The 18,782-nt window shown below is 37.7% G+C and overlaps 1 protein-coding gene across 3 annotated transcripts in view; it reads right to left on the reverse strand.

Annotated features, from left to right (window-relative positions):
• Nucleotides 1–3,094: 3,094 nt before the first annotated feature.
• LOC140168481 (probable tubulin polyglutamylase ttll-15) overlaps nt 3,095–18,782 on the reverse strand; it is a 64,856-nt gene continuing 49,168 nt past the window's right edge. Inside the window, exons 5-13 of one of the 3 annotated variants that reach the window (XM_072191883.1) lie at nt 16,494–16,581; nt 15,487–15,722; nt 14,486–14,567; nt 13,533–13,650; nt 9,544–9,613; nt 8,953–9,071; nt 7,342–7,414; nt 5,472–5,585; nt 3,095–4,403 (exon numbers count right to left, since the gene is read on the reverse strand). In XM_072191883.1, the coding sequence (XP_072047984.1) occupies nt 4,284–4,403; nt 5,472–5,585; nt 7,342–7,414; nt 8,953–9,071; nt 9,544–9,613; nt 13,533–13,650; nt 14,486–14,567; nt 15,487–15,722; nt 16,494–16,581 (1,020 nt within the window). In that variant the 3' untranslated portion in view covers nt 3,095–4,283. The remainder of the gene's footprint in view (nt 4,404–5,471; nt 5,586–7,341; nt 7,415–8,952; nt 9,072–9,543; nt 9,614–13,532; nt 13,651–14,485; nt 14,568–15,486; nt 15,723–16,493; nt 16,582–18,782) is intronic. The other 2 variants (XM_072191881.1, XM_072191880.1) reach the window with 2 other exon arrangements.

Here is an 18,782-nt window from a genome sequence, read left to right on the forward strand (position 1 = left end):
CTTTTTTTCAAATACACATGTTTTTTTCAATTCCAAATGTCTACAAGCTTTGTATCAGTTAACATTGATATTATTTATTCAATCATTTACACATTAAGAACACGGTAAGATTAAATATGTAACATTTCAATCAAATTTTAATTATTATTATTATTATTATTATTATTATTATCTATGAGAGAAAATGATCCGAACACATGAACTTAATTCTTAACTTAAAAGTCTTTAAAGAGAACAGTCAATCTGATACAATCCTTAAGATTTTGCCATGGTTAAAGACCCAAAACGTTACACCTCGTTACCCGCTAAAAAAATACGGGTTAAAATGGTCACTTCATGCCATTACGTTACTTTCAAAGACACCCCAGTTTAATTTAGTGAATGTCGGAAGTATCCATCAAAGTCCAAGTCTATTGCAAGAGTTCACACACAATAAATATTTCAACATCGTATGTAATCCATTCAAAATCGTGGATCGAAAAATCGGAGTGACCCGGACATTACATTACAGGGCTGATCTTGACCTCGAAGCGGAGAAGTCCCATATTAATAGACATCCTCTCGCTAATAGTGGCTATCCCATGTGTGCTATAGAAAGGCAACACAGCCTAATACACTCAAGCGCCCGTCAAACGCCCCTCAAAAGGTTATGTAGTGCTCAAGTCCTTATGTCCAAGTAATCTATGACGTTCCAGAGGAGGAATTTTACCACATACGGAGTTGTATTTGAAGTCAACCCGCACACTGTAACAAATTCTTTTCAATCCAAACGGGCAAGACAGACAAAAAGGACATTGCTAAACCCACTGCCAAGACCAAACTAAGGGAGCTCCTTAAAAAGCGGTTTTTGTAACATAAAAGACCGAGTTATTAATCAAAAAGGTCCTAAAATAAATTTACATTGAGACATTTTATGAACTTGGACCAACTCAAGCTATTGGACAGGACCACATGTGGTTTAAACGAGGGCAGTGCAAATCAACGTTATCCAGCCATCTCAGGCATGCAGGGCCGTTCATAGGGAATTTGCCAGTGTTACCAGTGGCGGATCTAGACCCGATTGAAGCCATTTGGTGGACCATTTTGTCACTATTATTGTGTAAAAGTTTAGTTTGAAAAAGCCTAAAATTTGCGAAAAGACGGCCCAATTGAAGCCATACGTGTACAAGTTTGGACTTTCATTGTATAAACTATTGCTTTATTAATATGTACCAAGAATAATACAGTTGGGCACGCAGGGGGTGTCTGAGGGGGATCTTCCCTCCTCAGAAGCAGTGGCATAACTCGGGCTGGTAGCGCCTGGGGCAAGAAACAAAATTGGCGCCCCTACACCCCCACCCGAGAATATCTTAGACGCGGGCAGTGGCGTAGCTATGGACTGTGGCGCCGAGGGCTACATAATGCCCCCCCCCCCTTCTTGAAACAAGTGTGCGATTAATTTTGGTTCTTACAAATTGAATATCGATCTTAAAATGTTCTTTCAATTGATTTTGTGCTGAAATGCGCGAACATTTTGACTTTCATCGCTTGGAGGGGCGCAGAATCGATGCTGAATTGGTCAATGTGGTGCCCCTAATGGTGGCGTCCAGGGCATGTTGCCCCCCCCTAGTTAAGCCACTGCTCAGAAGTGAGAAACTTTTGAAAAATGAAGACCTAATTGAAGCCATTTGGTGGACTATTTTTAGTTTGAAAAAGCCGAAAATTTGCGAAATGTCGGCCCAATTGAAGCCATTCGTAGACAAATTTAGACCACAAGTTTATTGTATAAATTACCCGGTATTTATTTACATAGAAACATAAAGCTGCGCCAATTGACAGGACAATTGAAGCGACTTTATTTTTTCACTGTGTGATGTACCCTGTATAATTGTATTTCATGAAATAGGGGAAGTTACCTTTATACTCATGCAATAGTTTGTTTATTATGACATCACGGGGAAAACCACATCATTAATATTTATGTCAAGGGGAAAATCCCCTGATATCAGTATGTTGTAATAGTGAACAATGATGGTAATGTCTATTAATAGAACATTTGGAAAATCCCAGATGGGTGATAAAACACATTGTTCGATTTAATTCTAGGCAGACCTGTATCGATATGATTGTAATGTGAATGGATGTAGCTTTAGCTCTCAAAAAGAGAGAATTTAATGTTAACCAGTTATTCTGGATACTCAGAGAGTATTTCACAGTGTGGCCATGGAGGATTCCTACAGTGCTACAAGTTCAGCCTTTGAGCGATGAAGATTATGTAGATGGATCTCGTCAAGTGCGGATACCGTTGTTTGCCCACACGGCAATTGTTTTGTCCTCAACGACATGCTGAAATTATGGTTATTATTTCGGAGCTACGAAAAAGGACCAAAGTAAAACATATAGTCTCACTGCGAATTGTGTCGGACTTTATGGAAAAGGTTACAATTATTATTATCTGGATACAGATCTGACAGGCTGCAATAGCCTTTATTATTGTCACAGTTGATAGTGTTGATCTGGGCTAGCTAGCTAATATGCTTACAGTCCAATTTATTCAAAGAAAGGAAATTGCGAACCAGAATGAATTTAAGTAGTCAATGAACTACTACCCGCCAGTGTTGTCGGAGAATATCTAGAATACGTCAAAGAACGTACTTCATCCAAGAAAGGAATATAAATTCTTCTGTCGACTCGATGAAGTCTGGTGCATGCATAGATTATCCAAGTATGATGATCTATGGTTTTTGATACAACACAGCTGTCAAAATAAGTGGGGACAACTACAATCGCAGTCCTGCTTCCTGAAGATATTGTGTGAAAGGTGGAAATAGCACCATTCTCTGGGAGAAAGCAGCGCAAGGAGTTAAGTTTGGAGATAGCAGCGCAAGGAGTTAAATTTGGAGTAAGCAGCGCAAGGAGGTAAGTTTGGAGAAAGCAGCGCAAGGAGAAAGCAACGCCATTTTTGTGTGAGGATTTCATACGCAAGGATATTTATAAACTCAAGTGTACACTGGACTGGACTGGGCTGATTTTCGCAGGACAAGTGAATAAGGATATATTACATCAGTCGTCCAGAACATTGCAAGAACTTTATGATCACCAAGAAGAAGAATGCTGAAGTACTAAATAGATAAAGAGTGATTATATTTGATTATTGTGTATGTGCATTTGTTGTCATATAGTATACCAATCATAACGTGCTTTCAATTAAAGACTTAGATTTTGTTAGCTTAACCAAACAGTGTATGTTTGTTGTGCATTCGTGTGAGTTCGGGTAAAAGGTGATTTTGGCTTTGAGTCAAGTACGATTCGTAACAACTGTTATTGTATGAATAATTGGTTTAAAATCTTTCTTGGGTCATCGTTGAACGCAAATAAGTCTTAATCAGCTTTAGCTTAGAAAAGCTATGTTTACCACTGGCAACAGATACGTCAAGGATCAGAAAAATGACCCGGTTCTCTTCCCTTTCTCAGGTCCCCCTTTTCCCTTTCCGCCCTGTTTTCTGTTTCTCTTTTCGCCCCTTATTTTCCTCCAATATTTTCTTTTTATCCGGGCTCATTTTTTCTTCCCTCTTCTTTCTTCTTTTTCTTTTTTTTTCGCCTTGTTTTGCGCCCTCTGCGTTTGCCGCCCTAGGCGACCGCCTTAACAGGCCTAATGGTCGGAACGGCCCTGATCTCAGGCTCTACAACGGCAGTGGCGTGTTAAAACATCCAGGAATCTACGAGACTGTGGTCAAGTCTAAGCTCAACACAATCTCACTCGTACTGATGGAAGACGGAAAATCCTCTGACTTTAGAATTGTGTTTGGAATAATAGTTCTAAACTTTAATCATTCAATATACCAATACAGGCATATTCTAAAGATCAGCTATGTTTTTGTGTTATTGTTACTTACCGGCAGTCACGGCATCCATGAGAAATGCAACAGTGAGATAATGATGATACTTATATAATATTTGCAAGATACATGTTTACCGAAGCATTAATCTATTGATTGACATGTGTTTAGTTCAATGTCAGGGATTCAATGCTATAATAATGTCATTACATTGGCATGTTGCATTTGCTACTACTGGAAAAAATAACAAAATATAATATTTAAAAGTAAGTTTGAAAACATATCATTATTTTTTTCCATTTCTACTTTATAGATATATTATATTTTAAGACTAATTGTCTCCAACATATAAAGATTTTCAACGTGAAAAGTTCCCCTTTGTTTGTTTATCTTTGTTCTTTTTCCACTTAGTGTACTTCAAAGCATTTTTTGCAGGATTTGTTGTCGCCGACCAAGTAGTAGTCGCTACGTGCACCAATATTCATCTTCCACACACTTCGTTGTTAACCACGCTTCGTTGATATGCTCTCGTGATAGATTTCCAAAGTTTTGTACATGCAGGTGCCTGTGAGCTGCTTCCTGACTCTGGAACAAAAACAAAAACAAATATAATACTTGTAATGTATGCAACATTATTACAGGGTGTCCAAAAATAAATCCTGATTGTGCCTCCTTTTCTCCTATTTTAGAAAATGTCGCCGGCAATTACAACATTATCCCTTTTGCCATGATTTTATTTAAAACAAAGTCATATTGACCATATTGTAAGGCATAATGTTGTGATGAAATGATATTTTATTACACTAGTGAACTCGTTCCGAAGCCTTATGTTATTATTTTTCATGTCATTAACCGTGTGTTTCATTTTTGTCTGATTTTGTCTGGGACGCCCTGTATAGGTTTAGTGTGTACTCTCCGGCTAACGACTTAGTGAGTGTAAAATGAAACAAGTGTATCGCCTACCATAGGTTTAGGGTGTACTCTCCGGCTAACGACTTAGCGAGTGTAGTATGAAACAAGTTTGTCGCCTACCATAGGTTTAGGGTGTAATCTCCCGCTAACGACTTAGCGAGTGTAGTATGAAACAAGTTTGTCGCCTACCATAGGTTTAGGGTGTACTCTCCTGCTAACGACTTAGCGAGTGTAGTATGAAACAAGTTTGTCGCCTACCATAGGTTTAGGGTGTACTCTCCCGCTAACGACTTAGCGAGTGTAGTATGAAACAAGTTTGTCGCCTACCATAGGTTTAGAGTGTACTCTCCCGCTAACGACTTAGCGAGTGTAGTATGAAACAAGTTTGTCGCCTACCATAGGTTTAGGGTGTACTCTCCCGCTAACGACTTAGCGAGTGTAGTATGAAACAAGTTTGTCGCCTACCATAGGTTTAGGGTGTAATCTCCCGCTAACGACTTAGCGAGTGTAGTATGAAACAAGTTTGTCGCCTACCATAGGTTTAGGATGTACTCTCCCGCTAACGACTTAGCGAGTGTAGTATGAAACAAGTTTGTCGCCTACCATAGGTTTAGGGTGTACTTTCCGGCTAACGACTTAGCGAGTGTAGTATGAAACAAGTTTGTCGCCTACCATATGTTTAGGGTGTACTCTCCCGCTAACGACTTAGCGAGTGTAGAATGAAACAAGTGTATCGCCTACCATAGGTTTAGGGTGTACTCTCCGCATACCAAGTCTGTGTATATGCTCCATGTATGATGTTTGTAACATTTGTTGCATCCGATCTGGTAAACATTTTGTACATAAGTGGCATTCCTATCAGTGAAAAAAAGCATACACAATTACAAACACCTAAACAGTATTTCGTCAATTAGTTTAAATCATCAATTTCGACTCTTATTCGAACAGTTGTTAATGAGCGAGAGGGTGGTGCCCTATCCTTTAATTAAGAAATAAAGGGTAATGCATGATCCTGTACACGAAAATAATGTGTCCGAGGCAGTAAAAACGTAAATAATGGGTGAGGCGCAGCCGAAAATAGTGCGATTTAAAGAGAAAATATCAAATTTTTGCCCAAATATTTCAAGTTGTTTATCTCAAGGTGGAGCGCACACGCGTAGCCAAAGCGTATGCACATTCCAATAACACAACCTAACATTCCATTCTCCCCTATAAGCAGGTATGCACATACAATAACACACCCCTGACATTCCATTCTCCCCTACATAAGCAGGTGTCCTGTGCGCTCTGCTGTGCGCTGTGATGATAGAAGAACATAAAGTCCGTTGCCCTTGACACTTTATCGCTAATTAATGGTCTGTCACGTGACGCGTTTCAACAAATCACAGTGCGCGATTTTGAATAATGGGTCGTGGGGGTAATAGAATCCCAAATAATGTCCGGCAGATAAAGCATTTTCAACATGGGGAGGGGGGGGGGGGGCTGAAAATTGAAAACATATTTTGGTTGGCCAATCTGAGGGTGCCCGAGGGGCGGGTTCCCCCTCCGAGTCAGAACATTTGGCAAAATATAGGTCAAAAACACCTATTTTCCTTCTATCTTGTCATAATTTTTTAACTTCACCTGGGATTTTTGGGGGTTGAAAATGTATTCCAGTCCCCGCACCAACATCATTGAGGGGGCTGAGCCCCCGCAAGCCCCCGGTTCCTAAGCTTATGTAAAGTGCTTAATTGTCGCCTTTGATACGTTGTTTGGGTGTATATAATACAGTAAATTGAGAAAAATTAATTCCTAAATTGAGGGCGATAGTTTCAATTTTGAAAGTCTTAAAATTAATATGTAAATCGTAGCGTTTTGAAGATAGCTTAGTCATTTACAAGTTTTTTTACTACTTTGATATGGTAGGAGAACGTATACCGTAAAAGTTCGCCTAATGGCTCACCTGGGCTCCCTTGCCTTAATGTAAATTTTATAGAGAGCTCCCTCGAAACTCTCAAAATCCCCACAAGAAATAAGGGTATATGCTGGTCGGATTTTTTATGGGAGGGCACTTTTAGTTTGTGTCTAAAATTACACTTATGTCAAGGGAGCCCATAGCGCCATTAGGCGAACGCTTACGGTATTAGAGTAAGATGGTGCTACAACGGCTTAGCACAATTGTTATGGCAAAAGACTGTATTTCACAAACAATACGACAGTAAATGACTTTTGCCATAAAAATGCTTTTGAAACAGCTAGTTACAGTGTTGGCAACGCAATACGTGAGCAATGGTAATCGAATTAACTGATTAAAATCAGCTGGGTTTTTATAAATGCTATTATTTGTTTTAATGAAAATGCAATATCAACATGATGCACACTTTTAATTTTATCACAATGGTTCGAGCTTTAAGGAAGACTATAAGGTAAAATTATAAATACATTTTTCTCAGAATGATAAAATAAAGTTACAAATTTCTGCCATAAAAGGGCCGTTTTTTCAGTAGTCTAAATATAACTCATTGAGGCATGTGACAAAGACAATGTAAGTCGACAGTACAAATAGGCCATTATTTGCTTCATGTTAATAACAGCTTTGTGTTTCGTTAATATAATATTTAAGTAAAATTACTTTTAGCATGCAGGATTCACAACTGTCTGTAAAGCACACTTTCAGATCAATGTTGATGTCTTTATCTCGTATACTTTGTATAAAAGAAAGAAAATAGATGGAATCATCTTCAAATTTACACCAAAGGTTGTATCAAATGGGCTATTCCAGTTGAAATCCATACACCACATGGAAGACATGACCTTTAATCTCCCGCATAGGGAGTGTAGATTTCAAATGCAGTCACCCATTCAGGTAACCCTTTTCACAATCCCTGTGTGGAAGATTAAGGGCATGTATTCCACAGGGAGTGGGGGTACATGAATTTCAAATTGAATAGCCCAATTATGTTGAAATGTACTCTCACCGGGGCTGACAAGCGGCTCTTTACATTCATGATTTTGAGTTGCCGTCTCAGTTCTAGATTAATAGGTTAACAAATGGCGTATCACATGTTGGGGGTGAAATTGTACGAAAGAATGCACGCGTATTCACGGTTGTTTGATGGGATCATTTATTAGTTTTTCAAACAAAACATCATGTATAACCAAATTTTAGGCTTAAATAGCTAAAAGTGATATCGTGCTAATGTATACAGATGCTTTTGAGTCGTTCTCAACTTTAATTTCCCCTCTTTTACAAAATTATTCACTTTTATAGTATTTTTTAAAGCTTTTTTGGATATAAAATGTATCTACTGGAAATTATCCTTTCAAGCTTTTAATACAAATAATTCCTTTTATTGTTTGATAAAATATGTTTATAAAATTCCCTTGTTGCTTTTTTCATCTATTCCAGCTGTTTTAATGGCGGTATTAATCACATAACCCTTGCAAATAAAGAAATATGATTTAGGATAAATAGCGCCATCTATAGTTTGCATTTAGTTAATAATGAAGCCAATTCTATATACATCAAACAGCCGTGTATTGAGATGTTGATACGTCTAAAATGCACGAGAAAAAATCCCACGATTTTTGTTAATGATATAACAAGAGTTTCACTAAAATGTTGGAACATCAAGCAAATATAGGTATCAACCATTGTCAACCTGCAAAAAATGTACTGCATGTGGCACGCAGATTGCATGCCAGTGCACTATACACAATGCATGGTTCACATTTTTTCGAAGGTTTGCTCTGATTAAATCTAGCTTTTTTTTTATAAGAGTGTATAAAAAAAGTTTAGACACTGGAACACAAAGCATGCTGCGAACGATATCTATGATAAAACAGTGAGGTACTGGGACACACGATGCGGACGATATTGATCATACACCAAGTATGAGCCGTAAATTTCGCCCTGTCAATTTTGTTTTATTTCGTGTTTATCATAAGCTTTAAAATGGTATATCATTTGACTTCAAAACGATATCCATAAGCGTGGTTATGGTTAGTTGACCTTTGCTCCTTCAACAAAATGGTATACCTTTTTGGGTTCTACAATTTTCCCTTACTTTGGCTGTAAGGTCAAGATTTATGAATACCTTATTCATTTTGCTGATCGTGTACTGTATATTGGGATTATCATAATATTCGACATCACGGTGTTATAGTTAGCGTAAGTATGGTTAGAGACAGACAAAATGTATATGAACGTGGATATACAATTATAATACTATATAATACAAACCCATTGGTATTCAAGCTACCGTGTCGGTAACCCATTGTAGTAATAGTGTTCATCAAGATATTATAACTCTTAGCTAGAAGCAACTTATGTGAACTCATAACGTTTGGTGACATATTTGCCTAAAAGATCAAAATAAACCGAGGTGCAATAAGTTGATGCTAGTTTAGTCATGATAATAATCGTACAGTAGTTGAAGCGGACTATGTAAATGGGTGTCTACTTCTGATCACAAGGTTGTTGGTACGAATCCCGTTTTAGTAAATATTTGCATCAATGAACGGTATTTCTATTTTCTTTATTATTGTGCTCCCTCCTTGGTTGAGCACTTTACTGTGGATGATTTACCTTACTTGGATTTATTTATTGTCTTTATTATATATATCCAAGTAATATGACATTAATTGGCACTGGTATAAGACGAGCTGTGAATGCAAAGAAGACCTTTGCTGAGCCGATGTGAAACAAATCCATACAATAGATTATACTGATATTGCTGTTGCCAAAATACACCATTTAAAAAATGCAGGCATTTAATTCCAGCTGAGAAACACGTACCCTAATTTGACCGATAACTTAACGTTTGTACCGTACCTCAATCAAGTAGACTTTCATGTTCTCATCTATAATGAAGTCCCACCTCATCACTTCGAAAAAGCTTGAACTATATCGGTTGAAAAAAAGAAAAGAATAATGTAAATAATTTTATCATTTTGTTTGCCCCTTTGTCCCAGGTGCATGTCATTTGGTACTTATTCGCCGTAGAAGTGATGATGTAACATGATTAACTGCCATAGGAATAGGTCAAACATTTTTCGAATGTATTGCACTGCACTAGTGCGTTCACGGGCTACCATTATGTCAAAGAACAGGGATAAAGACATTGATCGTAATTTTGTAGAATATTCATATCATGTTGATCACTCGCACATGTAAGATTAATAATTTTGAAAAGAGCGGTATTGTATTCAATCTATGATTGCAGACATATACAGCTGATTAATGTAATGTTGGGCGATATATTCAAAAATCGTTTCAACCTGTAAATTCTTGAAGATATTCATCAGGACTGTTCATAGTAGATTGTTATTTGTAAATTCATACAACTAGTCCAATAAAGTTCCACTTACATGCAGACGTTTCGTAAACTACCAGTTTACTTTTTCGATGCTATTGTTGCAATGACGATCTGTGTACAGCTGATGTTTTCTGCTGCTTTGCAACGGAGTTGCCAGTTGATTTTCCATTGGAAATCAGATCGTCAAATACGTGACTTAAGTTGTATTGCCCCTCGTCTCTGTTCATGGTGTTGCCCTGCTTCCTAATGGTAATTGCCTCCTTGATCCACCTCTTATACCTGTTACTCTCTTTGCCCACGATCCTAGCATCTTTCCAGTCAATGACATGATTATTTTCTACCACATGATCTGTAATGGCAGATTTATGGACGACTGATTGGGGCGCCTTTTTTGTTAGTTCTAGTTTTTATGTTATCACCAATTTTCTCTGCCCCGTTTTGTGTTCATCCAATCGCTTTCCGAACTTCCTACCCGTCTCCCCGATATAAGACAAATCACAATTTCTGCATGGGATTGAATAGATGACGTCAGTTGAGTAATATGTGACTCCCGTTTGTCCTTGGGATGGACCAAAAGGTTACGCAAAGTACAATGTGGTTTCATGGCTGTGGCGATATTATACGATTTAAACACCCTGGAGACACGCCCTCCACGTAAGGGATGACAACCAACCCTTTTGACTTTGTGGCATCACTTTTCTTGGTCCTTTTTTTTTCACCGGCGTAGGCTTGGCCATCTGATTCTTAACTTTCTCAACACTCCATGCTGGATAGCCACATTTTTGGAGGGCATCTTTGATGTGTTTCTCCTCTTCTACTTTGTCTTGATCTTCTGTGACAAGTTTGTTCTTTCTGTCTAAAAGCGTGCGGACAACACCAAGTTTCCGGTGGAGATGGTGATGCGATTTGAAGTTCAAGTATTGGTCAGTGTGAGTTGCCTTACGATAAACCAATAATTTCACTGACCCATCCTCTCGCCGAACAATCAAAGTGTCAAGAAATGGTATCTTGCCGTCTTCTTCCTTTTCAAAAGTAAATTTGATGGAATCGGTGTCATCTGTTTGATTCAAATGGTCGGTAAGATTGTTGACTTCGTCTTGGCAACAATTTCTAAGATGTCGTCCACGTATCTTTTCCACAGCTTTGGTTTGCATTCCAGTGAGGCAGTCGCGATAGCAGTACTTTCTGGATGTTCCATACAACTATTCGCTGCCAACGGTGACACAGGACTGCCCATGGCTGCTCCAAATCGCTGTCTATAGATCTTTCCGCGAAATGTGAAATAAGTGGTTGATAAGATAAATTCCAACAACTCCACTACATCTTCTGTTGCTAAGTTGAAACCAGATGATTTGTTGTATTCCTTCAACCAACTCTCCTTCTGAAGCCTTTCCTTTACTATGTCCAACACTCTACTAATGGGTGTACAGGTGAACAAAGACACCACATCATGGGAGTTTAATATATCTCCTTCTTCTATAACCACCTCCACTAATTCCTCCGCTAACGCTTTCGAGTTCAACACATGATGAAAAGAATTTCCTACCATGGGGGCCAGAATATCAGCCAGCCATTTGGACGATTCATAGCCTATCGTAGAGGTGTAATCGACGATTGGTCGAAGCGGTGCATTGGGCTTGTGAATTTTAGGCGTGCAATAGAGTCGAGGGACATTTTCCGCGGTTGGATACAGTTGTTTGTATTTAGACTTAGTAATATTCTCTTCATCTGAAAATCTGGACAAAATAGCCAACAATGTTCTCTTATACTTTTGAGTAGGGTCCGATGTTAGCTCCTCATACGTTTTGGTATCACAAAGCATGGAGTCTACCTTTTCATTATACTCCTGCTTGTCCAACACTACCGTCGCCTTCCCCTTCTCAGCCGGCAAAATAGCGATTGAATCCTCTTTTTTGAGGACATTAATAGCCTTTCTTTCTTGATTACTCACGTTTGACTTCGGAGGTTTAGAAGATCTAAGCGTACTTGCGACTTTGGATCTAAGTTGAACAGCTTCTGAATGCGCTAGGTTTTCACATGCCAATTCAGTAGCGAGCACAAATTCATCGGTACACACATCGGTAGGGGACACGGTGTAATTCAGACCTTTAGCAAGCACCTTGGTCTGTGGTTCAGTAAGCTTAAATTTAGACAAGATAATTACCCACTTTTTCAACTGCGTTCCGGTAAGATCTGGTTCCGATGCAGTAGTAAGACTTCTGTTTACTGGCAACTCCGTTGCCAAAAAAAAAAAACTGGTAGTTTACGAAACGTCTGCATGTAAGTGGAATTTTATTGGACTAGTTGTATGAATTTACAAATAACAATCGTTTCAACCTATTACTATGGTAGTTAATCCTGTTACATCATCACTTCTACAGCGAATATAGCCCGGGGGGCCACTCAAGTATGATAGTGTACGCATGCGTGACCAAATTTTCTTTAAATACCCCCTAAACGAGTTTTACCCTACCAGGCCCTTAATAAGGTAATTTAATATAAAATTTACCCCCAAATGAGTTTTTTGGCTAGTAAAAATGAAAATATTTACCCTTTTTGGACTCGTAATTTACCACAAATTTGAAAAGGTACCCTAAACAAGTTGTTCAGCTTCAGAGAACTACCCTTATTCTTGAAAATCAGTGTTTTTTAGACCCTAAATGTGTCACTCGCGTAACTTGCCTTGCCTTAAAAAACACCCCTTTTCCTTGTTTTTTTGGTCACGCATGCGGACAGACCATTTATGTGAGTGATCCCCCCGGGGAATATAGTGAACACCTAGGTGGATCTGAACAGTCGTAGTTTACTGCATGCGATTATCTGTGTTGAGCTATAGTAAATAAAGGTAATTCAGACTACACTGACGTGATTTGAATTATAGGGAAAGTCAGTGATTTGCGAAACCGAAACACTCATTGGTAGCAACAGTTTCGTTGTTCAACCATGGTGATTGATATTAGGCAATGCATGAGCACTAAGTTTGGTAAATGTCTCAAGACAGAAACGAACTCTAACCCCTAACCCTAAATCTAACGCTAAATCTTACCCTAACACCAACCCTAACCCGAACCCATAACTTCTAACCCCTGATCCTAATTAGCATATCTTGACTTTATGTCTTAAGGGGCTACTACACCCCTGGCCAATTGTGTGCCTATTTTTGCATTTTGCTCAAAAATTATAGCACATTGGTGATAAGATATGTATATTATAGGGGCAAGGACTACAACTACTCACTGAAAATTCAGCAACTCAAGGCAAGTAGTTATTGATTTATTGATCAAATATTGGTTTTCCCTCATTTTTGACTGTAACTCCACAATTACTGTAGTCTGTGCTGAAATAACATTTCCAGTGCAGTAGTTGTAGTCCTTGCCCCTATAATATACATATCTTACTTGTCACCAATGCGCTATTATTTTTCAGAAAAATATAGGCAAAAAAATTGGCCAGGTGTATTTCCTTAAATGAGACATCTACCATAGGTTTGCTATGGGACACTAACTCTTTTCCAATCCGTCCTCTTGCAAAGCTTTGAAGTATATCACGTTTGTTAAACACAACATCCTGTACAGCGTCGAACACTTGTTCTCTGATTGATTGAACTTTAGATTGTTCCACTCCTGAAACCAATGTACAATACCGTAAAACTCCGTCTACAAGCATATAGAGCGCTTCTGATGAAAACTAAATAAATCCAGACGCCATTGTGGAGTTTGAGCAAATAAATTACAGATCCAAGCATATACAAACAAGTATTATAGTAAGACCAATCTATTGTATTGACATGTTTACGCATGTATTGTATCAATTATTGAGCTTTCATCCAAAACACTGTATATTATGCTTATAAACGAGGTTTTACGCAATTTTAAAATATCGAATGAGAATAGAGATTAATTTCACGATAATTTTGTACTTTTCTTGGGATTCTACAATACGAGGCACCGCCACAGGTTGCTCTTATCCGTCCATTTCAGACAGGTTAACGAAGGATTTAGGTTGGTCGATAGAGAACAGGTATTAGCATACTTGTGAATCACTGTAAAACACCATTATATTGACTAGCTAAACACGGTGTGATATGGACTTATGCAATATGTGTATTACGTCAAATTTGTCCCATAATGCACTACGTATTTTGCCTTCACCCAAGAATTTGAATTCAACATTTACGCAATATACTATACTGTAACTTATATTATAAACGTCCAATTTTAAAATCTTAAATTCCTAAGAAAAGTAAATATAATTATGTACCTAACCAGAAACCGAGAGTGCTATAGGACCAAACACGATGTTGTGCATTACAGTTCATTGACATTCCCTTCAAAGAAAGGAAATTGCGAACCAGAAATATTTTATATAGTCAGGGTACTACTCGGGGCTTAGACGGCGTTATTCCAATTACAATACACGTCCCTGATCAAAATTTAACTAGTATAACCTAATACTCACCAAGGTCTGAAACCATATGAGCAAACAAAGCTTGCATTCTTGAATATCCTGTGTTATTAAAGAATCTGCGCATGGGTTCAAACTGTCAACAAAAACAGACCCATTATAAACTTAAGCACATAATATGTGACACTTTTGGGCAGGTTATCAATTTTGAGATTTTTAAATATCATAAATATAGAGATATTTTGCTCCACAACACTGTTTTTTCCAATGAAATCGGACATACTTAAGCGAAGATATTGAGTTCGTAAGTTATGGTATAATAAAATTGGAAATTGAGATATCGGCCTTTAAAGATATTATTGACAATGTTGAGAGTAGGAATTACCTTGAAAAATGTTTCAAAAAAATACAAGATGCCAGTTATATTCAAGTCTGAAACTATCATACAATATTTTTAACATTAATAACATCACAAATTCGCAACAAACCCACATTCTGAAAAAATCACCCCGGACAGATTTTTGGCTATATCTCCATTTACGATCCTGCTCAAAAGTGTCTCCTTTTGACATGACACGTCACATTATATCGTTATGAATTCAGCAGCGTGACGAAATGAGAATTTGAGCAAATTGCGTTATTGTATGCTTATTATTGTGTTTCAGGAGATCTATCACTTCCACCAAAAATTAATGAGAAGGCTTACTCCGCGACGTAGATATTGAAATTGTGATTTGGACAAATCACGCCTAAGTGCGATTAATGAATTTGACAAAGAGACGAATCGTACAGGGTGTTCCTGACATAACTGTATCGTCGGTTTCCCGGTTTTAATACTCAATTTGTAACCGGCAACAGGTAAGGTGCATGTGCGTGCAATAATTGTGATTTAATTACTAAATGGCTTGCCAATCATTACTTGCCCTTCCCCTTCTGCTTCCACAAAAAATAACCCCATCGCCTCATAATTGGACAGCCCAAAGTTGGGTTACGAAAATATTAAGTCATCGCACTTTCTGTGGACAAGAGTGAATTGGGTCGACTCAAAAACTTACTTCATAAAAATTAGTTGACTCTGCATTGGTTATGAACGTCTCAAAATTACTATAATTCACGGGGTGATATGGTTTGCCTGCAACCCTAACCAACCAACCATCGTCTAATATATACACCCTCAACGGCGAAACGGAAGTGATGATCACACGGATACCTAGGCTTATCACGTGACCATAAAGAAGAAATTGGTTGTGGATAAAAGTTTGAACGATTGATTCACTGTCAAGATCAATCTCTGGAGAAAAAAACATAATAATAATCTGTGTTATTTAATTACATCCAAATATCACTAGCCAACACCCTCGGACACACTAAGGCTTCTAGAAGATAGACGTGGCACAGCTCTGATGGAAACCATATTAATCAGAGCGATTACATCTTGGTCAAAAAGCGCCTTCGCTCTGGTGTTAAGTTGAAAGAACCCACAGCTGTCCAGCTTTCTGACGATAACCGCCAGAGTGAGACTGAAAAACCCAAGAAACCCAAACAACTCAGGGTTAATTTTGACCTCGAGAAACTGATGGATCCAGACGTGGCAAGATAATTCGTGGCCAACTTCGGAGGGAGATTTGCTCCACTGATCTACTTGAATGATACAGACTGGATTTGGACTCCTTAACTGAAACCTTTAATATAGCTCTCACTGCGACTGCATCTGAACACAGATATGATCTGAACTTCTGGGCAAACACCGCTATGTAAAGAAGCTATGAGCCATTGAAGCAGTGGAAATAAGTGAACAAATGTTAGGCACAGTAACCAGCTACAAATATCCTGTTGAGATTATATCAGATGAAGTGTCAAAACCTGAAGTGCTTTCCAGGATTGCACAAACAACCAGTGCCATGGCAAAATTAACGCCAATATGGATGGACAAGAACATTTCGCTGTGTTCAAAAATTAAGCAGTAAAAGGTAGCGTATAATAACGAACACAGTCGAGTAACAGGAGAATAGATACAGAGGATCAAGTGTTTTCTTCTTTTTTTACATAGTTTTATACTTACCGTGCGCGACCTTCACAGTTATGTTCCTGTGCGATGTCTTTTTCTCGACCCATACGTGTTCAGTTTCACCATATTTGGTTTTACTTACCTATCACAGATACATACAAAACATACAAGATATATTTTTAGTTATTGTGCAAGGAAGTGTGAGAGTAAGGGAAACATATTATTAAACTTCTTTATGGTTTCTCAAATTGACGCAATCAGATAATAGTGCACAGTTGACAGTTGACTTGATACGCCCAATATTGAGTCTTTTATCCTTGCGGGTACGTTATTTGTAATAATATCACTCTTGTCAAGATAATTGTCATTTGATTAGCCACTTTCTATTGATCATTTGTTTGTGCTATATAGTGTTAAAAGCAAAAATAACTAATATTGTAATCCGCCCGAGTTATTTTTTTCTAATTCTTGTCGTACGTCACTGTGAGACGCTAAAAATGCGGGGATATCTCTCGTGTTGACCAACTCGCCAATTTAGTATGGTTGCTTGTAACTCATACAGAAGTTTCAATTTATTCTGTGGCAATTTTGAAATTAAGTGGTAGACAGTATCTACATTATTTTAGATTTTGATTATATCTATTCTAGTTTACTCTGTATTTGTTAATTTTGGTACGCTGATCTCGGATCTGTTGTCTGCCAAGCAATATTTTGAGACATTAGACCTCAAAAAGACATCCGAATGACCTAAATATAATTTGTATAGGGCGCAAAATAATTATTTCATTTCAATAGTAAACATTTTTAAATATGTCAAAGTATTTGTACGTTTGTGACCTAATAGGTCGATTTACCAGTTGTGTATGGGTCAGAAGTCAAAGGCAAATTGTTCGTCTAGCCCAATAGGTTTCAGAAAAATAATAGTTTACACCATCTGCGATGTTTAAATAACATGTAACACAGCAACAATTTAAAAGATATGTAGGATTCCATAGGATTCGATGACCTTTGTATTTATTTATCATCTATCGTAGATAGTAAAAAATGTTACTTTCGTGAATCCCTTGAACTTGATTTTTACAAACATCGGAGCAAATTTTTCACCCCTGTACAACATGCAACGTGACATTGGACCTGTTGAGCCTTAAAGAACAAATTTTGAACGTTTCAATATTCGTACAATTGTAAGAATATCTTCACTATAAGTCGGAAAAGCCTTGTTGAATAGTACAGTCCGTCTTTCATCCATAAAAATATTATTACCATAGTACTCATGATGCAGTCATGTCTACAGTAGAATTCATCTCGACCTTTGCAGGACTTAAACCCCATTAAAAGCTATTAAACCAAGATAACACTCATTGAAGCAGCTCAACTGATTAAATCAGATCTTCTCTGGTTGTGCACAAGTGTCTGTTTTACATGTGCGACATCGCAAAAAAGCTGGTATTATAGCTTCAGTTGGGTAACCGATTATAAAGGAAACGAAAGGAAACAATGGTATGTGTACCTTTGTTTACGAAATGAGACAATGGCCTGCTTTTTGTTAACCAGCATTCTTCAAAATGAGCAACATAATGATTGTTGACTTAACACGGTTTGGAAATAATTTCTTCATATTTTTGGTGTTATCTGTCGTTTACATATCCTTCCTAAAACACAAAAGTGCGACCCTCTCCAAACATCTAAATTAGCTAAAAATTTAGGACATGTTACAAAACTATATTTTCTAGAACCTATTTAGAATAGTTTAAATGTAGCTTGTACCGTTTTTTGTGGCATCCTTCAGAACGGAGCGGTCCGTTACCAATATAGCTCAATATTTTCGGTCAAATCTCCATTCAATTAAGACGGGGAGTTGGCTAGCTATGAGCTAGCTATGCTTTGCCCTCACTCATATTCTACGAAAGTGCGATCCCTTCTGAACATCTAACCTAGCTGTAATTTTATGTCATGTTAGAGAAATATATTTGCTAGAAGTTTGGAGAATAGTTAAAATATTGGCCGGTTATTTTTCACACAGTGATGTTAACTAGGCAATGCCCATATACCTATAACAGGCACTGTTTGTAGAGGTCACGCGTCAATGGTGAGAGCACTGTGTATTGTGTATAGGAAAACGGACAGTAACTGCAGTATGTCATAAACGTGTAAATATTAGTAGTTAAAATAGTACACATGGTGTAAATATACCTTAAGGGATCTACAATGAGCGTTTATTGCGTTTCGACAGTATTTTTTGTGGGACATTCTGAATACGAAGCATGTCTTTCTGATATCAAATAATTTTCATTTTTGAAAATCACAATATAATACAAATTTTATGACAAATTATAAAAATTT

This window comes from Amphiura filiformis, chromosome 13, assembly GCF_039555335.1.
Source record: "Amphiura filiformis chromosome 13, Afil_fr2py, whole genome shotgun sequence".
Taxonomy (NCBI): Eukaryota; Metazoa; Echinodermata; class Ophiuroidea; order Amphilepidida; family Amphiuridae; genus Amphiura; species Amphiura filiformis.